At 36.4% G+C, this 26,761-nt stretch overlaps 1 protein-coding gene across 1 annotated transcript in view; it reads left to right on the forward strand.

The window, feature by feature from the left end:
* Nucleotides 1-26,761, forward strand: part of syngap1b (synaptic Ras GTPase activating protein 1b) — a 131,567-nt gene that overhangs the window by 90,816 nt on the left and 13,990 nt on the right. Inside the window, 15 exon segments of the mRNA XM_089118000.1 lie at nucleotides 2,054-2,207; nucleotides 3,516-3,614; nucleotides 5,386-5,625; nucleotides 6,265-6,600; nucleotides 7,735-7,879; nucleotides 7,979-8,123; nucleotides 9,757-9,993; nucleotides 10,917-11,118; nucleotides 11,229-11,434; nucleotides 12,659-12,872; nucleotides 14,236-14,811; nucleotides 18,025-18,468; nucleotides 19,609-19,785; nucleotides 22,021-22,232; nucleotides 25,973-26,045. Coding sequence (XP_088974126.1) covers nucleotides 2,054-2,207; nucleotides 3,516-3,614; nucleotides 5,386-5,625; nucleotides 6,265-6,600; nucleotides 7,735-7,879; nucleotides 7,979-8,123; nucleotides 9,757-9,993; nucleotides 10,917-11,118; nucleotides 11,229-11,434; nucleotides 12,659-12,872; nucleotides 14,236-14,811; nucleotides 18,025-18,468; nucleotides 19,609-19,785; nucleotides 22,021-22,232; nucleotides 25,973-26,045 — 3,460 coding nt within the window.

Genomic DNA, 26,761 nt, shown 5'->3' on the forward strand with positions numbered 1-26,761 from the left:
CGTGAAGCATCATGACTACATTTACAATACGTTTATGGTGCTTTAATGTTATTTTGAAGCTCGACAGCCCCTTGCTCACTATATACCTTCGTCGTATGGACAAAAGCTGCTTGGCCATTCCGCTTAACATCTCCAACGAGGAAATGATGACAGATTTGTCGTTTTTCATCTCTGTCCTGTTGTTCCTGCTGGATCTCTGTCCTTCATTCGATCTGTCTTTCTTTGTCTTATTCCTTTCAGTTCCCATGGTTTATGTAACATTTGATTTCCTCTGAGAAGTCTCTCACTGTCTCACTACTCTCAATGTCTCTCTCTCTCTCTCTCTCTCTCCCTCCTCCACTCGCTCTATCATTTCTTTCATTCTGACTCACTCCTTTGGGTCTATATTTATACCTTCCATCTCTTTCGCTCTGTCTCTCTCTCTCTCTCTCTCTCCCACACTGTAACGCTGTGAGGCTGTATGTATACATATACAGTGATTCTCCGAAGACGCAGGAGAAGCGATACATCACTAGTAGGGATCTAACAATTTATCATACTTTTTCTCTTGATATTTATATAATTGTACTTCTCGATAAGCTTGTCAATCTTCTCTTCAGCTCTTTTAAGGGTTTGTGGCTCTAAACTGTGAAGTGAGTGTGTGTGGGCGTTTGCAGGTACAGTGGGGTAAAGGTGTATGTTGTTATGCAGTGTAAATGTGCCCGCGTTTGTGCTGAGACTGATTAGAAACGTACCTTTTCCCTCTGAAGAATTCTCGAATTCATGAAACTATACACTTAACGACACGTTCGCTCATGTTATTTCAGGGCAAAAACTTTCCTCCTATTCGCTAATTACCCACAAGCCTATGGAAGCTGGTTTTTACTCTGCGAGATATAAAGTCTGTTTTAAGGGGAAAAGACACTCGAATTGCAAGTTTATATCTTACAATTCTGACTTTAACTCGCAATTGTGGGAAAAAAAGTCAGAATTGTGAGATAAAAACTCACAGTTACCTTTTTTATTTTTATTCAGTGTCTGAAACAATCTTCTATACAATCTATACAAACAAAAAAGTTTTTTTTTTTTAAATTAGGCTAATTTTAGATGATTTTAGTACTTTTTTATGATATTTTTTTTATTTTTATTTTTTAACGTTGAACTCTTTCCACCTACGGGAATAAATGGAAACAGAATTTTATTGAAAAGTGATGGTTTTTAACATTTTATTATTATTATTTTATTGTATCTTTAGCTGTTTCTATCATTATGATTTTATATTGGCAGGCTTTATAAGTGTCTTGGTTTGTGAAAAAAATATTAATAAGCAGTATTTTTATAAACAGGATAATTTAAGTTTATTATATCTTAAGTTTTTTATGCAGTGTAAATGTGCTCATATTTGTGCTGATTACAACTGATTAGAAACGTGTATGAAAGTAAACCTTTTCACTTTTTTACTTTTAAGATCATATTTAACGGGCAAATTTACGAAACTATCCACTAAACGCCACGTTCGCTCATGTTATTTGCTAATTACCTACAATCCAGTTTAACCAAATGCAAAATTCACTAAAATTAAATCCACTTTGAGAATTTAGGATTTTTCTTTTCAGCACCAACAGTCTAATTTTAGATTATTTTAGTACTATATTGTGAAAAAATATTTAGTTTTAACGTTGAACTTTGAAAGTTCAACTAAGGAAAGCAGGTGGAAACAGAATTTTATTGAAAAGTGATGATTGTGTACATTTTTTATTTATGAAAGTAAAAAAAAATTGTATATGGATACAAAGTGTAATTGAGTGCACTTTCAGATCTTGAAAAGCATGATGAGCAAAATTGCGTTCAACACAATTCATTCTTCCTTGTAAATTCTCCCCAAGTGTTCAAACCCTCACTGTTGATGATAGAGGCTGATGTCGTTGTCCATAAACCACAAAGAAAGGACTTCCAAAAAAACATGACTTCTGTAATGTCAAATGAAATACTGACCTCGTCATGTAGGCGTGTGATGTAAGCGCAACCTGTGAGTCTCTTCTCTCTCAGACTTGCTGTTATTGCTCCCTCACAGGACTCGTCTGATGCAGAGCTTCAAAGAATCGCACTCCCATGAGTCTTTGCTGTCTCCCAGCAGCGCAGCCGAGGCCTTGGATTTGACACTTGATGAAGATGCGATCATCAAGCCTGTTCACTCCAGTATACTGGGACAGGAGTACTGTTTTGAGGTGATCCATAGCAAACTATTCACTTCAGACTCATAACTTGCATGCTCCTTAGAAAATCGACGAGATGTTTATTAAAAAATTGCATCTTATTTTTTCTTTTAATACAGTTCTGATGGAGCTATTTTAAATGTACAAATTGAAAATAATAACCGAATTTATAAACATTTTCCTGTTCAAATGTTCACACACATAGTGTTCACAATTCTTAAAACCATCTAAAAATAATATCTATCTATCTATCTATCTATCTATCTATCTATCTATCTATCTATCTATCTATCTATCTATCTATCTATCTATCTATCTATCTATCTATCTATCTATCTATCTATCTATCTATCTATCTATCTATCTATCTATCTATCTATCGTTCTATCATTCTATCTATCTATCCACAGTATCTATCTATCTATCTGTAGATCTGTCTGTCTATCTATATTTCTGTTGATCAGTCTATCTATCTATCTATCTATCTATCTATCTATCTATCTATCTATCTATCTATCTATCTATCTATCTATCTATCTATCTATCTATCTACAGTATCTATCTATCTATCTATCTATCTATCTATCTATCTATCGTTCTATCGTTCTATCTATCGTTCTATCTATCGTTCTATCTATCTATCTACAGTATCTATCTATCTATCTGTAGATCTGTCTGTCTATCTATCTATCTATCTATCTATCTATCTATCTATCTATCTATCTATCTATCTATCTATCTATCTATCTATCTATCTATCTATCTATCTATCTATCTATCTATCTATCTATCTATCTATCTGTAGTTCTGTCTGTCTATCTATCTATCTGTAGTTCTGTCTATCTATCTGTAGATCTGTCTATCTATCTATCTATCTATCTATCTATCTATCTATCTATCTATCTATCTATCTATCTATCTATCTATCTATATATATATCTATCTATCTATCTATCTATCTATCGTTCTATCTATCGTTCTATCTATCGTTCTATCTATCGTTCTAATCGTCGAATTGTTCCAACAAAAATTCTGCATCCTGTTTGCTACCTGAAATTTGTTTTAAGAATCTGGAATTGAAATAGAATTCAAAAGGCATTCTCAATTCAGTTCTGAATGGTATATAAGACATAATGACGTCTATCTGATTTTTTTTGCATTTTCCTTTGGTGCCACTAGTGGCATACAAATCACACATTTTACTTTAAAGCATTTAATGTGTGACTATATTAGCCCCAGTGCCCTGTGGAATTTTGTTGTTTTTTTATTTCTAATTACACTGATGGTTGAAATAGTGAAACTCATTATTCCTTTCCTTAGGTGACAACTGCTTCAGGAACAAAGTGTTTTGCCTGTCGGTCGGCTGCGGAGAGAGACAAATGGATAGAGAATCTACAGAGAGCTGTCAAACCAAACAAAGTGAGTGTAAAGAAGATTTTCTCTATTTCTCTCTCCTCTTCTTCCATGACTGCACCAATTCTCCTTCAGTAACAACCTCTTCTGTCATTTTCATCTTTACACTCATTTTACCCTCTACTGGTGTTTTTAAGAGTATCAAATGAACTTCAAACTGCTTCCATGTGCTGTTCTGCCACATAATGAAACAATCTGGTACTGTATGCTAAGATGTATCCCCAAAGCCAATGCAGAATACTGAATGTTCCTTCTTCAGACATCTATTATCTCTCATGTTGGCTGTGTCTGTTGTGTGGATTGACTCGTCCAGATGTTCAGGCAGCGGGATTTTGGGCTGAATCGTGAAGAACATGACACAGGCGTCCAAAAATGATCAGCTTGCTCAGTCTTGCGACAGATGCGTTGTCAATATTACAATAAATGAGGACAGACCAAGGGTGTTCATTAGTTTGCTGTAGTTTATTAGCTGATTAGTTTAAGAAGTTTCCGAAGTGATAGAAAAAGCTGAGTAGTTTGTAGCAAACCATTGAAGCACTCACTGGCAAAAAACAAAATTTGAACATATGGTACCATGGGAATACCATTCATTTTTTTTACGTTTTCCATAGTTTCTTTTTACAGATTTTTTTACTTTTTACTGTGACTCCAGTCTGTTCACTGACCATCAAAACGGGAAAGCTCTAATCACAATTGTTATGCAACTTACTTCTGGGATTTTGCACAGTTTTTACCTTTGTGTGAATTTTCGTGATAATCCGAGCAACGGCATAGGAGGAGTTTGAAAAAGTAGAGTTCTCTGTGAATTCAAAATGGCGGACAGATTTTCATGACGAAAATGACATCATCGGGTGCGATTTTGTTTCTAGCCCGTACGGTTCAAAAGTTATTAGCAAAAGCATGAGTGAAATTTTGGACAGTTGGTGGCGCTAGAGGGATCGAGTCACCAAATTTGCTATGGTGAGAGGTCAGACTATCCTCTATCTGTGTGCCAAATTTCATAACTTCTCCCACAAGCGCTTAACCATAATCGATTTCAACGATTTCACCTTCGGTGCTTGGCATAATAAGAATAAAATTAATATTTGAAATGTATTGTTTCAGGATGTGCAGAAATTCAGATCGCACATTTTTTCCACTGTATTTTTTGATACACTGAATTGACATTTTATTTTGATGCATTTCCACATAATCAATTTGTCTAATGTCATGGATTACAGATTTACCCTCTCATGAACAGCGTGTAAAAACAGAATGAACTGTGATTGGTTGCTTTTTTGCCAGTTTGGCTGTGTAAAACTATCTTTGAAGAACCATGGAGTACCATGGTATTGTATATGAATATGGTAATCGTTCAGTTACATGGTATGCTATAAATATATATACACCACCTGAGAGACCATCACTGTAGCATATTAACGTCACTGTATTTTTTAATAAAAGAGCTTTTGAAATCTGTTTTTAAGGGTATATTACTATAAACGCCAGTAGAAAACTAATGTTCCAGGGCCATTTTGATGAGTCTGAATGACTCATCTTTCTCTGAAACATCATTGCCTATGACCACTCCAGCACTTTAGACATGCAATATGTGTTAGACTAACAGTAATTCAAACCATTATCCTTTCTAAAGCACTGCCACCCTCAAACTTGCAATCTCTCCTGTCTGTCCGCATGCTTGACTGCACATTTAAAGTCCTGCAAACCCTCTCACCACCGTCACCTGTAGTTTATATACTGTATGATGCAAATCTGATTCTGTGTTTCCCACACTCAGGACAACAGTCGACGTGTCGACAATGTTCTGAAGCTGTGGATCATCGAGGCCCGTGAACTCCCACCCAAAAAGCGCTATTATTGTGAACTGTGCTTGGATGACATGCTTTACGCCCGCACCACCAGCAAACCCCGAACCGATACTGTGTTCTGGGGTGAGCACTTTGAGTTCAACAACCTGCCAGCTGTCCGCAGCCTCCGCCTTCATCTTTACAAAGAGACAGATAAAAAAAGACGCAAGGTAAAAGACCACCTCGACACTCAAATCCAAATGAATACTTAAAGGGATACTCCACTTTTTTTGGAAATAGGCTCATTTTACAACTCCCCCAGTTGAGTTTTACCGTTTTCGAATCCATTCAGCCGATTTTCTGATATTTAGAAGAATATCAGTAACCAGACCGTTTCTGGTCTCATTGACTTCCATAGTATATATTTTTTTCCTAATATGGAAGTCAATGAGACCAGAAACTGTCTGGTTACTGATATTCTTCTAAATATCAGAAAATCGGCCGAATGGATTCGAAAACGGTAAAACCCAACTGTTTAACTCTGGGGGAGTGGTAAAATGAGCCTATTTCCCAAAAAAAGTGGAGTATCCCTTTAAAGACTTGAGTTTTGTGGCTTTTTGTTCATACGTTAGACATCTAGGCTAGTGTATTTGTAATAGCACACTACATCAAATATATGAAAGATATTCCAAATATTTTTTTTTTTAGGTGCTTGGTTGCAAGTAAACTAGTAACAGATTTGTTAAATAGTATGATAAAACAAATATATATAATAAAATGTACATTTTATATTATCCAAAAGTATTAAATTATATAGAAGGGCTACGTCCTACTATTTTATTTTTTGTCCATTTCCTTCCTCATAACAGGAGAAGAGCACATACCTGGGCTTGGTCAGCATCCCCATTTCCAGCATCACTGGTCGTCAGTTTGTGGAGCAATGGTACCCCGTCATTCAGCCCAGCGTCCTGGCCAAGGGTGGCGGCGTGGGAGGGGGCAAAATCATCAACGCCTCCCTGCGGCTCAAGTCACGCTTTCAGACCATGAGCATCCTGCCAATGGAGCTGTATAAAGAGTTTGCAGAGTATGTCACCAACAACTACAGAACGCTGTGCGCGGTTCTGGAGCCACTGCTGAGCGTCAAGAGCAAAGAGGAAGTGGCCTGTGCTCTGGTGCACATCCTGCAGAGCACAGGGAAGGCCAAGGTAGGACTTTGTTTCAATAATATATGCATCAAAAACATTGTGAGCTGCCAATCTAGTCAGGATTACTTGATAGATGCATGCTCCTGACGTAATTCTTGTCTAGGTGAGATTTTGGACATATTTTAAGTTACAATAGCTTATATGTAACAAATGCAGTTGGGTCAAGCTCAGTTACAGTCGATTATAAATATACTGTTTTCAGATACCAATTGAATGCCTTCAGCTCCATTTAACTAACTAGACCATTTTTAAATCCAGGACCTGCTTATATTTATTTTAATACTGAAAATGATTGAATAATGGTTTCATCTTATTAAAAATGGACTATTTTGCCTGATATTTGTGTATCTAATACAATTTTGGAGATTGGAAACATCAATAGCAACTTAGAATCCTGAAAAGTCATGTATGATTTCACTAGTATTTGTATATTATTATATTATTTATTAATTATGGTGACGCATTGCTGCCACATACATATTAGTTTTCCCCTCAATTATGTCGTTATAACGAGATCTTATGTCGTTAAAACGACATATTTTTTCGTTTTAATGACATAATATCTAGTTCTAACGACATAATATCTAATTTTAACGACAAGATATTTAAGTCGTTAAAACGAGATATTTATGTTGTTAAAACGAGATATTATGTCGTTATAACGAGACTTGTTATAACGACATATCTCGTTTTAACAACATAAATATCTCGTTTTAACGACTTAAATATCTCGTTATAACGACATAAATATCTCGTTATTTCGACATAATAAGGGGACATTGTAATATGCATTAAGCTATATTTAGCGTTTATGTATATTACTTTTATTTCACTTTTATTTTTTAGTAAATTTGAGTACTTAAGCTTAAATGGTTTTTATTTCAGTTGATTGCCAAGGCAACTTTTCATCTTTTCATTCATTTTATTTTAGCTTTATTTAAAAAAAAAAAAAAAAAAAAAAACGTTTTTTTTGTTTTTTTTACTAGCTTTAGTTAGCAATAGCAACACTGGCACACAGATTTGCTGCCAATCTAGGGCACTCCCAATCATTCACTTATTTAGTTTTATCTTGATTTTTTATATGCAAGCAATTGTAAAGTGATTACAGATGTATCTTCTTTTGCTCTGCACAAGGATTTTCTTTCAGACATGGCAATGTGTGAGGTGGACCGATTTATCGACCGAGAGCACCTTATATTCAGAGAAAACACCCTGGCCACCAAAGCCATAGAAGAGTACCTCAAACTCATTGGACATAAGTACCTCAAAGACGTTTTAGGTGAGAGCTCCTCAAATTTTGAGATTGTTTTGAGGGTTGTCGTTGTTTCCTTTGCTGAACGCACACATTTTTCATTTCACGGGTTTCATTTGAATTTAGGTGATTTTATCCGAGCGCTGTATGAGTCAGAAGAGAACTGTGAAGTCGACCCAATGAGAACTCCACCTTCTGTGCTGCCCGAACATCAAGCCAACCTCCGGATGTGCTGTGAGCTTGCACTCTGTAAAATCGTCAACTCTCATTGGTTAGTTGCAAAGCTGACATAGGACAGTCGTCTTATGGGCCATTCACACCGTCTTGAGCACGCCATCTTAAAGGGTTAGTTCACCCTGAAATGAAAATCAAGTCATCATTTACTCACCCTGGTGTTGTACTAATGTAGAATGCCATTCCTTCTTTAACGGACCACAAAAGTGGTGACCACTGTGGACCACTGGGGAAATAACGGCCCAGTATAAAGATGAGGATACTATACTGTAATAAGCAATGTCCTTCGGATGATACTTTAAACCAAGCTCCTGACTCTCTGTTATCACAAAAAAATCCCATGGCAATTTGCCCATTGGCTTCTGTCTATCATCATACCCATCTCAAAAACAAAAATACGTGAACAAGCACTTGTGATCCATATATATTTACAGCTAAAGTATTTCAATCACTAAAACGTTTAACGTGAAAACACAGGGTGGGTTGCACCAATAAGGATTGATTGAACTCTAATCAAGGATTTGTTGATCTGGGTTTTATTTTAAATTGAGTTGTGTTGCACCACTTAATTTTAAACATGAAATCTGGGATTACAATTCTAACCTGTGATTAAAACCTTAATCTACGATAAAAAATGTCTCCGCCATGATGGATTCACCAATTTAACAGCAACCATGTTAAATTCCATTTCCTCTTTTATTGACCAACTGAAACTCTCACTCTGACAATAGCTCTTGCTGATTTAAGAAATACACTTGTAAAATGTCAATTGTGTTTAAAAACTGCTGTGTAGAACGACCATTTGAATTAAAGGGCTGATCAAGCAGATTGGGCAGATGGTGAGCCGACGGAGATGCTTAAACCTCATTGGTGCAACCCACCCTTAAAGTGCCTTAATAATGTACTAAAACAGTGATATTAAAAGATCAAACTCAGTTTGCACTTTTTTGACGATGCCAGAATTTCTGGGTGAGTCGGAGTGAACTGCGGCGCTAATAGAGTCTCAAGACCAACAATACTTTTGCTTTAAAAATTATTATGGACATATAACATTATATGGACGAGCAGGAATTTTTTTTAAATTACTCCTTTTGTGGTCCAAAAAAGAAACAAAGGCATTTGACATTAGAACAACACCAGGGTGAGTAAATTATGACTTGATTTTCTTTTTGGGTGAACTATCCCTTTAAAAAAACAGCAATATGCACTGCAGCAATCAAATAAATCACTATATCACGATTACAGAGAGGAAGAAAATACTACTAATAAAAAAAACAGCTGGGACAGATGCAGTCTGAACGGCCCCTTACTGCTTTTTTCTATGGAAAGTGAAATTATTCTCATTTTTTTTAATGGGTAGAGTTTTGGTTCAAATGTATTATATTTAATAATGTGCACCACACCACAAGACAGTAAAAATGATACATTTAATGGTGTTATTTTTTTACTGCTGTGACTCTTTAAAACAGTTTAAGTGGCAAAACAACTTTTTAATAATAGTTATGATAGTAGATCTTCATAAAAAGATTGCATGGTTAAAATTGTATGATGATGCAAATGAATTTCCAGGCTTATATATTTTAATGTATTTTAAAAGAGTCGACAGTGAAAAGATGATAGCAAACCAACTGCTTTAATCATACTGGAAATATATTGTTTGTTTTTCCCAGTGCGTTTCCAAGGGAACTGAAGGAGGTCTTTGCGTCCTGGCGCGTGCGATGCGCTGAGAGAGGAAGAGAGGACATTGCAGATCGACTTATCAGTGGTTCCCTCTTCCTGCGCTTCCTGTGTCCAGCCGTCATGTCGCCATCCTTATTCAATCTCACACAGGAATACCCCGATGAACAGACCTCACGCACACTCACCCTCATAGCCAAAGTTGTGCAGAACCTTGCAAACTTCTCAAAGTCAGTACACACTTTCTTTAAGGTCTTTAACTTTATTACCATGTCACCATTTTTGTGGTGTGCTCTGAGTTCTGTAAAGCAAGGAAACCATTCTGATTGGAGATGGATGATGAATTGGGACCATTTTGGTTATCAAGCGATATTTAATTTAATTTGTCACATAGGATATTTAATTGTGAATTTTTAAATTTTTTATCATTCTGCTATGGGATACATGATATAATGGGACCATATTAGTTATCAACTGGCATTATTTTATTTTGTTATTTTGTCCACACTGGATATTTGTACATTCTCATTTTATCTATTCTAATCATTTTTTTATTATTATTTTATTTTTATTTTTTTATATATTTGATATTTAGTTGTGCATTCTCATTTTATCTATTCTGATGCTTAATATATTGGGACAATATTGGTTATCATAATTTTTTTATTGTAATTTTATTTTATTAATTTTTTTTTTTTCCATATTTGATATTTAGTTGTGCATTCTCATTTTCCCAATTTTTAAATTTAGATTATCTTTGTGCCATCTAAAGCTCACTTGAAATTAATCTTTAATATCACAAATTCTTTAATAACACTGTAAAATCTAATATTTAGCAAATATTCAGAATTAACGTCCATTTTTCACACTGTGCTTTATAATGTTATGATGCTTAAAATGACCTTTTCAGCATTTAATATAATTGATCCGGGACAGTCTTCTTGACTTTGGGTTTATGACACAATAGTAATGGGAATCTCTTTAGTGCTCCAGTTTTATGGGTTACATTTTGACGTTAGGGCTGTCAGCCAAGATCATTGGCCATTAAGCTAATGATGATGATGAGCATTAACATCTTTATCATTGCGCAACATTTTATGTTCCTACAAACCATATCAGCCCGCATCCTTACCAGTTCTTCACTGTATTACAGGTTTGGCAGTAAGGAGGAGTACATGTGCTATATGAATGAGTTTTTAGAGATGGAGTGGGGCTCCATGCAGCAATTCCTCTACGAGATCTCCAATCTCGATACCGTGAGCAACGCCGTTGCTTTTGAGGGCTACATCGACTTGGGAAGGGAGCTTTCGATCCTGCACAGTCTTCTGTGGGAAGTCATGGCACAACTAAGCAAGGTAGATGCTGTTTGATAATCAGGATGGAGATAACTGTGATTGTCTACTTGCGTTTGTGATCGGTTATCAGGTTGGTCTCCTGTTTTCTGTCTGTTTATATTGTGCCAAAGGATGCCATCATCAAACTCGGACCATTGCCCCGCCTTCTTAATGACATCAGCATGGCCCTCCGTAACCCGCACCTCCAGAGACAGCCCAGTAACCAGACAGACAGACAGCCTCCAGAGAGACAGACAGATAGGCTGCTCTCCCGGCCCAGCTTCAACAGGGCCATCTCGTCCGAGTTCCAGAACCTCATGATGAGAGACCTCAACAGGTGCGTCTGGGGTCTTTATATGCACCCATGACCCATATTTGTGTCACATCGCAACACCTTGGAGAAGAGAGGATTTTCCAAAACCTAGTTAGTCTGCCTAATATTTTTAGGCTTCTATGCCAGGGGTTTACAAACCGGAGAGGAGATGCAAATGAGTGCTTTAAAAAACATTTACAGGATTTAATTGTCTTTCTGCTTTCTTTTTTATTCAATTTTACATTACTACTACTTTTTAATAGTTTTTTGTTTTAGTACAATAACTGTATGAAAGACAAAGGTTTAATTTAGGGAAACAACACTTGTATTGCATTTTATATACTATATTTTTCAAACAGTAATAATAATAATAATAATAAACTTTATTTTATTTAGTGCCTTTAAAAGCAACTTCTCAAAGCGCTGTACATAAAATCATAAAAAAATCATAAAATCATAAAAAAGTACAAAAAAACATTTTAAATAAAATGTATTGACAATATTAAATATTAAAAATTAATATAAAATATTTAAAAAAGGAGTCCCTCAAAAGAGAATCACCATATTTGCAGGTATGCAAAGCCACCTACAAGTATTAAATAAATATTTATTTATGTATTGTATTTTATTATAGATTTTTTTTTTTTTAGTTTTCATTTCCCCTATTTTTGCATTTGGATTTTCTTTATATATATATATATATAAATATAAAGACTTACAAATATTTTATTTCAGCTAGTTGCCAACATTTCTCATTTTTATTTACTTTAACTTGAAGTACTAAAACAACTAAAACAAATGTATAAAAAGGAATACAAATGATACAGACAAACTAATAAAATGACAAAATTACCAAAGCTTCAATTAAAATTTAAGTGAAAACAGAAAAAAAGAAAATAAATCTACTTCAAAATATTAACAAACACTATAATAATATATCAATGTTCAAAATGTAATACAGTATCAAAGTTGATTGAACTACAATTAAATACCACATCATATGGCTTGCTAGGTTTTGGAGCTGAGCTTGGTAACACTTTATTGTGATGCTCCCCAACCAGACATTATACTGACTATAACAAACTTTTCAACTACATGTAAACTTATTCTACTAACCCGAACGTAACAGTCTGCATATATACTCTAATGAGAGTTATTTGACATGTAGTTGACTTACAGGATGTCTAATGTTGACCATCGAAAGCATGGGAACTCTTTTTCTTGTCAACTTTCTCATATGTCATACAGTTCAATCGACATCACTCGCCTGCCCTCTCCAACCTCTGCCATGTCCAGTGGCGGAGCTCCCCCGTCCCGAGCTGGAATGGGGGGTTTTGTGGATCGCGATCATCCTCACCGAGCCTCATCTAAAGAAGTTTTCTATGTTGCCCGTCCCCCGTTGGCCCGCTCTAGTCCAGCGTACTGTACTAGCAGTTCTGATATCACGGATCCAGACCCAAAGGTAAGTCCCAAAGGACAGTGGTTTCTGATTGGGTGGGGGGTTCTGATTAAATAATATCCCCTTTCATTTAGAATTCTTTCATGACAATGGTCAGTGCTGTCTGGTCCAAATTCTCATTTGAATAACAGCTCACTCCCTAGCACACGTTTCACCAGCTTTTCTGAGGGTTCGCTTTGTTCCTGTCGGAGAAGGAAGCGCCACTGACCTGCTTACTGCATGGTCAAATACCACCCAAGCATGGAAAAGAGGGCTTCAAGATGATGTGGGTGCCGTCAATACATAAAGAGATTCTTTACGTTAATCTTCCATCACCATTTAGGATTCAGGGTCCTGACATACAGTGCAGAAATGTATATTTCACCCAAAAATGAATAGTTTTGTGATTATTTTATCCTGCACTTTTTTCATGTGCAGTTTTCAGAATGAAAAATAAATATATTTTATAAAATCATTTTAAATCGTATTGTTTGTGAACTATATTTCAGGTCTCATGAACACGTAGATTTTTTTAATTTATTATTAATTTAAAAATTAAATATGACACAAATGGCACCTGTCATGTTAGGTTTTGCCTCAGACTGACACACAAAACCATTTTTAGCTCACTTGACTTTTGTTGTCCATTTCATCTGTACTTTGGCTTCAAAATATAAGCCTCAGAATATAGCATGTGTCATTCTCACAATAAATAAATATAAAAATAAATAGAAATTTTGTTAAATTAAAATTTCTCCCATAAAAGCAGACTGTAATTATTTATTGTTTATTTATTATATTAAATAATTGTATTCATTATATATTATTATAGGATATTATATTATGTACCAATTTTATTTAAATATTATATTTTATGGAATATTATATTTTAATATTAAACATCATTTTCCTTGACATCATCCCATCTCTCAGAAAATCATTAATGTAACAACGAAACATTGTCCATTTTGAATTCAGTTACATGAATTATTATCCTGTAAAATCAAATGTTGCTTATTTATTACTATTATTTAAATATAATATGTATATTATTTAAACAGTTCAGTTTTTCTTGACATTAGTGCCAGGACTACTTCGATTTAGTTTTTTAATGTTATTTTATTTTATGTGACAAACTGTATGAAAAAGAGCTGCATACAAATTATGTTTTAACATTCCACTGAATAAATAACCGCATATGACAGAAATGTCATTTTTGGGTGAATTATTCCTTTTAACCCTCAAGTTAATACACCCATCACTCACACACACACAGTCAAGCCACATGCATAAACCGCCCACAACTGCTGCGCCCGGCAGGCATCTGCAGCGCTCTCGCCCGTAGGTTCTAGGTGTTAATGAAAACATTTCTATGATGGACCTCCAGGACTCAAGAATGAACAGCGTCTCTAACCTGCAGTCTATGGGGGACATGCTCAACTCTTCCCAGGCCTCGATTGCCGGCCTCGGCAGCTACGGTGGGCTCGCGGCCTTGGGAGGAGGCCTCGGAGGTCAGCTGCGCGCCGGAGGGCGTATGTCGGCCGGGTCCGGCGGTTCCAGCATGTCCGGGGGTCTGAGGTTGAGCCAGCTGAGCCAGATGGGAGCCACCACCGACTCGCTGTCCCAGCAGCAACAGCAGCAAGCCGCCGCCCTCCGCTACCCCCTCTCCTTCCAGAACCCTCTGTTCCACCTCGCTGCTGACGGGCCTCAGATTCACCACCAGCACAGTCGAGCCCAACCTCCTCCTCCTCTCCTGCTGGCCCCTGAGCCGGACGCCTCTCACCCAGCGTACATCCCCCAGTTCGCCCATGGTGGTTTCTCCCGAAGCGAAGACCTGTCCACCCTCAGACCCGGCCCTCACCTGGGTCAGCCGAGCATCATTCACTCCCACAGCTACAGCGACGACTACACCCGCCATAACCAGAGTGACTTCAGGGGACGCCAGCTCTCGATGCACATGCAGGTATTTTCTTGACCATCAGTTTAATCTTAAAAAGGACCTATTATGCCTTTATTTAGTTTTTTTGGGTTTATTAGAATAGGTTTTAAAGGGTTAGTTCACCCAAAAATGAAAATTAAGTCATTAATTACTCACCCCCATGCTGTACCAACCCCGTAAGACCTTCGTTCGTCTTCGGAGCACAAATGAAGATATTTTTGATTGAATCTGAGAGCTGGATCAGTCCTAGATAGACTGCCTGAGGGACTGGCTCTTGACGGCCCATAAAGTCATTAAAGAAAAGGTTTAAATATTCCATGTGCCTACAGCGGCTCAACTATAACTTTATCAAGCGACGAGAATACTTTTTGTGCGAAAAAAACATAAATAACGACTTTAGTCGACTATTCTATTACTTCCTTATGGGCGCATGCGCGAGAACTGAGACGAGGACGTTCTCATTCGACTACTTTTTGTTACCGGCTGCTCACCGCTTAGGAGTTTTACCGCCCCCTACCGTATAAAATGATGATCCATATATAAGGCGCTCCGGATTATAAGGAACACTGTCGTTTTTTGAGAAGATTAAAGGCTTTTAATCGCGCATCTTCCTCTGCTTGTAAACAGAAAGTTTTGCGCTTCCAGCTATATCAGCACATCATCTTATACGGTAGGGGGCGGTAAAACTCCTAAGCGGTGAGCAGCCGGTAACAAGAAGTAGACGAATGAGAACGTCCTCGTCTCAGTTCTCGCGCATGCGCCCATAAGGAAGTAATAGTATAGTCGAATAAAGTCGTTATTTATGTTTTTTTCGCACAAAAAGTAGTCTCGTCGCTTGATAAACTTATAATTGAGCCGCTGTAGGCACATGGAATATTTAAACCTTTTCTTTAATGACTTTATGGGCCGTCAAGAGCCAGTCCCTCAGGCAGTCTATATAGGACTGATCCAGCTCTCAGATTCAATCAAAAATATCTTTATTTGTGTTCCGAAGATGAACGAAGGTCTTACGGGGTTGGTACAGAGTGGGGGTGAGTAATTAATTACTTAATTTTCATTTTTGGGTGAACTAACCCTTTAATGCTTGAATGTTCTAAAAACACATTATTTTTCACATATTTGACATTGTTGCAGCTCCTCTATTCTAAGTCTGTCAGTAACGTTCTGTTAGTTCCTGTCTCTATGAAGCTCCTCCTTCTGAAAAGTGCTGCAGTATGCTCTGATTGGTCAGCTAGGCTACTGTGTTGTGATTGGTCAACTACTTTGAGCATGTTTGGGAAATGCCTCGTCCCTTACCATAACCGCGAGTTTCAACCAAGCGGCAACATTCTAATCTGAAAGATGAAGTCTACCCGGAAGTGCGATAAACTACAATACATCTCAAATCCGCTAGAGGGCGGTCCCAAATATCCATAGACGTCATGTTAAAATATCCGTTTTCACAGCATAAATTCATATGTTTACAGTTTGGTCCCATGGACTTTTATTGTGATCTTCAATATGTTCCGCGTGCCTGACAACTGTGAGGGGGGTGAATTTTTTTTTTAACTCGTTAGTTTAGATCATATTTAGATATAAAACGTATGACGAATAAGGGCGGTTAACTTTGATTGACAGCTGATAACGGGTTGCGCCGAGTGAATTTGACGTCTCGGCCATGATCTGACACAACACATCATACCACCTCTGTATCCTTTCTGAAACTTATGTATTTTGTATTTCCCAAGATTTTCCAGTATGGCGCCGCCCATACCCCCCATAAACAGCCTCAAACCCGCTCTTCAGAGAGTCTATGGGTGACGTCACAGACGCTTTGTCCATATTTTTTACAGTCTATGGTTTCAACACAGAACACACTACTAACTAACCTGACCATGCCTCATCCTCTTTTTTTGCCTATGCCTTTGGCGGGAATTATTTAAACAAGGAATATTGTTACGTATTCGTTCTTAGAAGAAAATACTTCAAGGCGCTTTGATTACCTTTGTTTACATCAAGCATGCCGCACAAGCCAAAACAATCTCGATCGCCCCCCGGTGGCCGGTGTTCTGACAATTCATGCTACCCATCAAGATTTCCTTTTTTTTTTTTTACAAAAGGTACATTTTCCTTTTATAATGTATAATTTCCCTTTAAAAAATGCTTACTACCATATGAATATTTGTACGGTCAGCCAGCTGAAAAGGAATAACTGAAAGTTTCAGTTACTATAAGAAAAGGTGTACTTTGACAAGTCAAAGATGAATATTTTATGATAATTTTTACTTTTCACACCGTTTTAAATAAAATAAAAATAAAAACAGTAGTCTACAGTATACAGTAGCTACTCATAACTTAGAATTGTATTAGAATTGTATTTCATACGACTTTAATCGGCATTCTGTGATCAATTCGCGCAACGATAGCATTTTTCGACAAGGCAGCAAAAATCGACAGAACACCGGTCCTAGTATGTCGCAAACCCCGCCTCCATATGTTATTCGACAGCACGTGAGACCAACTAAACCATTAAATTACACTTTAAATATCGTTTTTCCAAATATGGTTTCTGTCATTTACTGTAGTTTTTATCACGCTGATATAATTTCAAGTGTTTGTTTTTAAAATAAGTTCACTTTTAGTTTGTTATTTGATGCGGTGGTGTGACGTCATTTGGTGTGAGCGAACTTTTCTCTGAACGACTTTTTTCTGGATCTTCGGAGGACTGAGGAGATTGGAGCTTTAAATTGAATATCTAAATTTCTATAATTCATTTTTTAAAAAGTGCAGGAGCGTGTTCTTGCGATTGATTCTTCGAGAGTGAGGGCGGGGCCTTGATTTCGCAGCTTTACTTCCTGTTCACCTGTCCCGAAATCGCTTTTGCGCAGACTCAATTCCAAGATGTCAGCGCCATTTCGGGATATACAGGCGGCTTAACTTCTGACCAATGGAAGAGAGCGAAGGGGCGTCCATCTTTTTTTACAGTCTATGGTTTACATTCACTATCCACGAATGTTGACAAATTGTGCTTCTTTTGTCTATGGGAATCAAAGCAAGACTTTCATTGTGAGGTGGATCCAATCCGCCCGTTAAAAACAAATGCCCATTGAAAAACATCCATTAGCATCTTTTGTCTCTAAAATCTGTAAAATATTGTTATATTATCCATTGCTTACCATCAACATTTCTGAGTAAATTGATTTAGAAATGAGTGGCAGAAATGGAGGTTGTTTATTTAAGCATGTGTCTCATGACCAGGAGCAGCAGCAGTTGGCAGGCATGGCATCGCAGACCGGCACATCTCATTCATCACTAGCCACGCCTCCTTCCACCGTTCAGCCAGTCCGTCAAAGCTCCATGGCTCCTCCCACACAGCGCATGAAATCGCAACCCTCACATCAACTTTCCGTGAGTTCTGCCGCTGCCGCCACCCCTGCAGCAAAGACCAGGCCACAGAGCGGGAACCTGCTCCAGTCCCCGGAGTCTGGCTTCGGGAGCCGGCAACAGGGGCCCCGGCAGCAGCTGTCCGTCAAAGACAGCACCCCCCCGGGCCTGCCCCATCAGCAGAGCTCCACCAGGGAGAGCCAGGGATCCCAGGGCTCTCAGGGAGGAACGCCACAGTCCACGCAGCAATCGAAATCACATCAGGAACGCCAGCAGGTCCAGCAACAGCATCTGCTCAAGCCTACCATGAGCAAACAGGTGTTCGGATCAGAAAACATTCCTACTCTGCCTGTTATCCATGTTTAGTATTTCTAGAAATCAATTCCAGTCATTTATGCCACCAGATTGGCAATATTTTAATTGTAATTTTAACATATTTTTTTAGTAATCCGCAATATTTATCACACCACAATTTATCCATATGAATGGAAAACATAGTTATAAATGTGGTTATTTCAAATAAATATTTATTTCACTATATAAAAAAATATATAAAATACCACTCTATAAGATATAAGATATTTATAATATAAGATAAGATATAAAATATCTATAAGATATTTTAATATCTTTATATTATATAATATCTTTATAAGATAATTTAAATATAAGATATTTTTTTGGGCATTTTTGGAGATATTAATAATATTTAAATGCTATTTAATAGATAACTTTTAATAATAATTAATAACTTTTAACTTTAATAATTTTTAAATTATTAAAAAAAATTCAGCAATATTAAGGAATATTTATCACATATTAAAAAATGTCACATATTTGTGTAGATTTTAAAGAAAAATCTGCAGAATTCTGTGAAATGGATTTAAACATGCTAAAATGTGTTCAACAGAACTGGAAGAATTACGCTTTCATTGTTTGTAGATAGCATAATAGAATTAGTCAGCATACTTAATAATTACATTTTTGTTCAAATAAATTAATACTTTTCTTCAGCAAGGACGCATTAAATTGATCAAAATTGGGAGGAAATGCTTTTATAATGTTACAAAAAATTTATAGCTGGGTTTTTTAAACCTTCTATACATCAAGTTTGCTTTAAAAAAATCACATAAATGTTAAGCAGCACAACATTTCCAACAATGATAATAATACTTTTTCCGACATTTGTAATTATAATAAATGTTTCTTGAGCAGCAAATCCGCATATAAGAATGATTTCTGAATGATCATGTGACACTGAAGACTGGAGTAATGATGCTGAAAATTCAACTATAACATCACAGGAATAAATTATAACATTTTATAGCATTACTGTTTTGAATTTTGATCAAATGAATGCACCCTTGGTGAGCATAAGAGACAACAACATTCAAAATCTTACTGACCCCAAACTGTGTAAGTTTCCTTCCTTACAGGATGTCTTTGTCTATTTCTCAGGGCTCTTCCCAATCTCCATCCACTCTCAACCCCACGTCCCCCGCCTCTGAGCGAACCGTCGCCTGGGTGTCCAACATGCCCCATCTTTCTGCTGACATAGAGAGTTCCCGCATCGACAGAGAAGAATTCAAGCTAAAGGAGTACTCCAAGAGCATGGACGAGTCACGTCTGGACAGGGTGTGTTTCTCTGCTTCTCATCCTGTTATGTTAACTATGTGCTTTGGGGTTATTTTAATTAAGCCAACCGATATTGCCATGCTAGACGGCTGTTGTGATGTGAATGTTGTGAGCTTTGAATTAGAGTCCGAACTCGAGCTTGATTCCTCCTCAGTACTCTCCCAAGACACTGAGTGCAAATGTGTCAGCACACAAGTGTCAAGGAAATGCATATCATGTCTTTCACCTTGGCAACAGATGGTGCCTGATTTATGCGTTATTTAAATTTCAAATGAGAATGGTCAGCCTTTTGCTGTGAAATGACTACAGGAGAGAGCAGCATGGGCTTTCAATCAGGACGTCCTGACTGTTCTTTACCCTCTGTCACCCCGTCTGGATGCTCGTGTGGAGGTGACACACAACCTCTTTTCGTTGCTTCTCAGTGTGCATATTAAAGGACAGTTTCATCTTCAAAATCTGCCATAAAATTCTGTTATGAATCAGCACTTTCTCATTCCCGAGTGGTTTGCATGGAGAATTTGTTCATTTGCATTGACTGTGGCTGCCCACCTAGGCAACATTTTCATGCATGAATGACACACTCCTTCCAGAAAAGCTGTCGGGAGCAAAATCATGCCTCCTCATAAGTTGCAAAATTTTGGCCAAAATCTGAAAATTGCTCATTACTGGATAAACCACACCGTTTTGAAAATGGCTGAGCTACAACATTATAAAAGCAGTCATTGTTTACTAACCCGGATGTCATTCTAAACCTGCATGACTTTCTTTCTTCGCACAAAAGATGCATTTTTGAAGAATATCCTGCCCTGGATATCCTTCAGAAATTGACTTTTTTTCCACAGAGGAAAGAAAGGATTTGGAACAGCATGAGAAATGATGCCAGAATTATTGTAGCATCACCACTTTTAGTTAGTCAATCACCGGCGCTGGACACTGGGCGTAGCTTCATAACCTTAAGACGAGCGTACACTGCGAGTTCAGACACTTGGGAGGCCGGTTAACCCGATAATCGTGTCAAAGCAGCTGGTACACGGGTCGGCTGGACTACCACCAAGACTGGATCTTTCAATACTGCTGCTTTAAAAAGACTTGTGTGCAAATCATTTGCTGAAAAGCAAAGTACAGCACAGCCATTCCTTTCAACAAAAACAACAAATCTGTGTGTGCATGTGTGTGTGTGTGTGTGTGTGTATGCACACACTGAAGCCACTGGCCTATAACAATATTTATAGTGAGTGAGTTTTTTCTCTCCCAAAGAAAAAAAATGCCTGCAAGCTTGTACAACCGGCTTTACTTTCGTTTTATAACTTCCACAAATATCATATCTAATAATATTTATTAAAGTAATTTAATGAATAACATCTTTCTAATTATAATTTACATTATTCAGTTCATTTTTAATAGTTTCATTATTACATTTTTTATTTTAATTTTACATTTATTTAATATTTTAATTTGTTTCATTTTTTTTAATTGTATTTTGAAATTGTATTAAAGCCATTTAATGGATAATATCTTGTTTATTATATATACTTTTTAATAATTTCATTATTTATTTGATTTAATTGTTTAAGTATTAAAAATATATATTTTAATAATATTCTGAAACTTTATTAAAGCCATTTAATGGATAATATCTTATTTATTATATATATTTTTTTAATAATTTCATCATTTATTTTATTTAATTGTTTAAGTATTAAAAAAATGATATTATAATAATATTCTGAAACTTTATTAAAGTCATTTAATGGACAATATCTTGTATATTTTTATTTTCATAAATTATTCAGTTTTTTTTAATACTTTTCTTTAATTTTAACTCTTTTTATAATTTTTTTATTTACTTGTGTGTATATATATATATATATATAGTGATGTGAATAAGTTTGGACATCCATGGTAAAGTTGCCTAAAAAGAGGAATAAAAAAAAACATCTTTTGGAAATCACACTTAAGCATGGGTGTTCAAACTTATTGACATCACTGTATATTTACATTTACATTTATTCATTTGGCTGACGCTTTTATCCAAACCGGTCGCACGCCTCTGGAGCAACTAGGGGTTAAGTGTCTCACAGTGGATTCGAACCCGGGTTTCTCACACCAAAGGGATGTGTCTCCACTGTGTATCCACTAAGTACCTAATTACCTTACTGTCTCACCAAAACCATCATGAGGGTGACGTCTGCTGTGATAACATGCCCGCTGTCCTCATCTCTTGTCCCGTCCCAGGTGCGCGAGTACGAGGAGGAGATCAACTCTTTGAAGGACCGTCTGATGATGTCACACCGTAAGCTGGAGGAGTACGAGAGGAGGCTGTTAACTCAGGAGCAGCAGACCAATAAAATCCTGCTGCAGTATCAGAGCCGACTGGACGACAGCGAGAGGAGACTGAGACAGCAGCAGATGGAGAAAGACAACCAAATTAAAGGAATTATTGACAGGTAATATGAAAAAAAGAGGCGGGAGAAACGTGATCACACTCGCTGTGTACTATACGCTTCCTTCTAAGCTCAACTGATAATGACTCCTTATGGAATTCTGTATAGAAATAGTGGGCCCAAAAAGAATTTGGACATTTAAGCCAAACTTAAAAATGTCTGAATGTCATTGCATTGGAAAATATCAAACTATCAAAACGTCAAATCTAGTGACATTTGTTAATAACTGTCCCTACACCTTTGAATGGGAGTGTAATCCGTAAAAGAAAGTGTTTTTGAAGGCACTTGTTTGCAGAATCATTCTTTGATATTTTGTTTGACATGGATGATGCATGTGTTCTCATACTTTTTAGGGTCACTGGATAGATGTGTTATACATTTTATAAGGGGTTTCCTTTATAGAGCATCTGCCATTTATATACAGTATAGTAGTTTAACTCTTGGACTTGGTCTTGTAATTGCCATCACAAAGCTGTTTTTTAATTGCCGAACTGGGTTCATTTCCTCCCTGTTGTTTCATTTCATCTTTTATTTGGATTCTTAGCGGCACAGAGACACATCAGCCAATATTTTGCTTCACTCTTAGAAAAGACATCACCCCTCCCATTGGTTGATGCAATGATGATGTAATTTCCTGTAATGCAGTATTTACTGCGTATTTTTTGTCACAGAGTATATTGCTGTTTCAATCCAATTCTAGGAATGAAGACATGGAGTGAAGACACTCAGATGGTGAAGGGAGACCAAAAGGGCATACAAATATAAATCATCATCTCTTCCTTGGCGTGTATTAGTCTTCATAATCATAACTGATCATCATAACAGGATGTGTTTGTAATGGAGGCAGTCATATGTGTGCAGTATTGTTAATGTATTTGCACTGCCGTCTGAGGAAACAAGTTTGACATGGAGAAAATGTCATAAAATGTGCTTAAGATGAAAAGAAATTGCTTTATGAATTTCTAATGTTTAAAGAACTTAAAAATGCCGCTTTTTAAAGCTCTTACAAGGATCATTCATCCATTAATAGAAATTCTCTGCTTATTTATTCATCCATCATGTCGTTGCAAACCTGTATACTGTTGTTAACTTTTCAATGGAACACAAAAGGAGATTTTAATCTTCACACATCTTTCACACAGGACAAAAACACCATAAAAGCACCAAGTAACCATGTGTTCAACAGAAAAAAAGACAGTCATACGGGTTTAAGAACGAGATGAGGGTGTGTAAATAAATGACGATGAAATTTTCACTCATTAGGGCGATTTGATCCTTTAATGAGTGTAAAAACGGCATATCTGCAATAATAAAGTATTTAGACAAGCCTTTATGCTTGTTTGTCTTGAAAGAGAAATGGTGCAGGGGATTTTTCTTCCAGATAACCATCATTAATTGTAGCAAAACATCTTGAAAACACACAGAATCGCTTCCTGATCGACCTGCACATGTTCTCTCTATAACACACTGTGTGATGAAAGTGTCTTACTCGTCAAAATAGATCATATTTCAGATGTCCACGTTTTCCATATCTCTATGTGCTATCACGAGAACAGCGATCTCATGTGTCAACCATTCCTCATCACATTTGGATTTCGGTTGTTCTGTGTTTAGATCATTCATTTTGAAATATGCAATAAAAGCAGATATTTCCAAGCTTCAGAAAGAGGCTCGTGTTTGCTTATGTTCAAACACAAGCCTTAAATATGATTCCTAATATTCAAACTCATGACTTAATTCTCACAAAACCCATGTTCCAGGTCATATTTCGGTCTATAATCAATAGAAAAATGTTCATTTAAGGCAGTGCAACAATTAACACGATCCACACGTGTAATTTATTTTTATATAAGTATTTGTATATCATGGTATTTATTGCACTGCTACTTTTAGTTTAATTCTCTTTATGCAAATTATAATCTTTTTTTTTTCTTTTGATTTCATAGTGAATTTTGTCCTGGACTTGTTTTCACCCTCATAGATAAATATTAACACAGTTTGGTGAGTGTGTTTTGGTGTTATGTTCAATATAAAATGGCAAGAAGATACAGTATAAAATATTAAACATGAGGTAAGTGAGTTGTCATGCTTATGAATATCTTATTTTGTGTGGTGCTGTTTGTGAAATAAACATAGAGATATTAATTATAGATCAGGAAACATAAATAGATGATTAATGTAGGACTGAAATTCATTTTTTAGAAAATATCTTTTGTAATGTGATGTTGATATAAATAATCATTTTGAACGTTTGCACTGAAATACGCCTTTTTTGTTTTCCATTGTTAGACTTTCATATATTCAAATTGTATAAAAATGAGTGTATTAAATAATCGAATACTGTTAGAAGACATTGCTTCCCTATAAATTCTTTTAAAAGCAGAAATATAGAGCATAGAATTATATATTCTGTATACGAGATGATATTTATTTAAATATTGTAGCCAAACTGTGTGCAATACCTTGATAACAGTAGCGATGAAAAATAGCACAATGAAGGTGTATTAATCGTGACCCTTCTGACCTCTGCTTGTGAACTGTGTCTGACCCCATGACCTTTTGTCTGATCTTTGTTAATAAATAATCGCATTGTTGAATATAAAACAGGCCTCAGCATATCTTTAATAAATTGGATGCTTCTGTCTGTTTAAGAAATTTCGAAGCACTAAATTTGTTTTGTTGTTGTTTTTACTTTTGCATTTGAATTTTTGTACAAGCAATATAATAAATGTAATAAAATATCCAATCATATTGTTTTAAACCTAAACTGTGGAATTCATTATTTATTTCCAATAAATGCTAAAGACTAGAATAAGTTAAGGCCCGTTCACACCAAGAATGATAACTATACCAATATTACCGTCCACACTAATGCACGACATCATTCTGTTTATTATAAGAGTTCTTTTAGCAGGATGGATTCTGATTGGTTGTCAATGTCTTTATCGTTCATCAGCTAAAAAAAAAAAATCTTTATGAAAGTGATTCCAATGATATTTTTTATCTATGCCGTTATATCGTTATATCTAGATTTACAACTATCTTTATAGTGATCATCCTTGTTGTGAACGGGCCTTTTTCTGCAATGAATTCATGTATCTTTAACGACTATTTCATATCATTCTACATCAAAACAATATCAAATCTGTCCCCTAAACTGGCTCAATGATACCCATCCAATGAAACTTTTCATATTTGACCCAGATGCACACATTTAATATCGCTGTCATGTACTCGTGTCGTCTTGTCAACATAAATCAAACCAAAAACATCATTCCTTATAAAGCCGTCATTCACTTGATAATCACAGTGCTTCGTTTGGCTCCCACTTGTGCCTAAAAACAGCATGTGGTGTGATATGTTCACGTGGAGAAATGAAAACATCCGTTTTTGTGTATGAAACCGAACGTCACTTTGATGCGCTGGCGGCCACTTCAATGGTCTGAAATAAGCTGCCAGTAAGAGCGGCAGCCGTCGTTAAAAGCCATACAACGTGGCCCGTTTTCATTCATCATCTCACTTATTCCCATGGGATGATGGAAATATGTCATCATGACATAATATGGTTGATTCTTTTTCTTCAGTATGCTTCCCAGATTGGACCAAAAGCCATTTCAAACGCTATTTATATCACAATCAAAGCATGTCGATCTGATGTTTGCGGCAGATGAACACTTATTGTTGATGTCTGTGTGCTTTGGAACTAATATTGTTTCACTCTTTCTTTCTCGTTTCCCATGAAGACTCATGGCCGTGGAAGACGAGCTGAGGGTAGGGGTGGTGCCTGAGCAGAAACCCAGGATATTCCCAGACCAGGTCTGTCTTCTTGTTGTTTTTCTCTGTGAACATCTCCTCTCCGTGTTTGCGTGTCTGTCCTATGTCCACGCTGGAATGTGTCTTTGCTTGTTTGCTCTGCCTGTCTGAATGCTTTACAGGACTGCCGTATTATATTCAGTAGGTCAGCACTTACAGATCACAGATTTGATCCACTTGAGGAAGAGCATCCTGATGCGAAACGCTGGACTGTAGGAATGTTTTACTGATCAGATGTTGAGCTTTTTCTAAGCTCAGGACACTTAGCCCCGGTTTCACAGACACGGTTTAGATTAAACCAGGATTAGGCTTTAGTTCAATAAAGACATTTAGGAAGCTTTTATAAATATGCCTAGAAAAAACACATTACTGGTGTGTATCTTGAGACCAAACAATGGCACTGACATATTTGAAGATATTTAGTGCAAGTTGCTTTCAGTTAAAACAACTTAAGCCTCGTCTGTGAAACTGGGGCAAAAGTATTAACTTTTCCTTAATCTTTTGATATTTTTTTTTTGTTCTATGGAAACATACTAACTTAAACCCAAAGTCTTAAACCCCAAATTTGTAACATTTAACCACCCATCTGACACTACCGTTCAAAAGTGTGCATTTATTTGATCAAAAACACAGTAAAACAGCAATATTGTGAAATATTATTACCTTTTTAAATATCTATTTTCTATTTAAATATATTTTATAAATATAATTTATTCATG

Source organism: Pimephales promelas, chromosome 12 (genome assembly GCF_988280905.1).
Source record: "Pimephales promelas chromosome 12, fPimPro1.hap1.1, whole genome shotgun sequence".
Classification (NCBI taxonomy): Eukaryota; Metazoa; Chordata; class Actinopteri; order Cypriniformes; family Leuciscidae; genus Pimephales; species Pimephales promelas.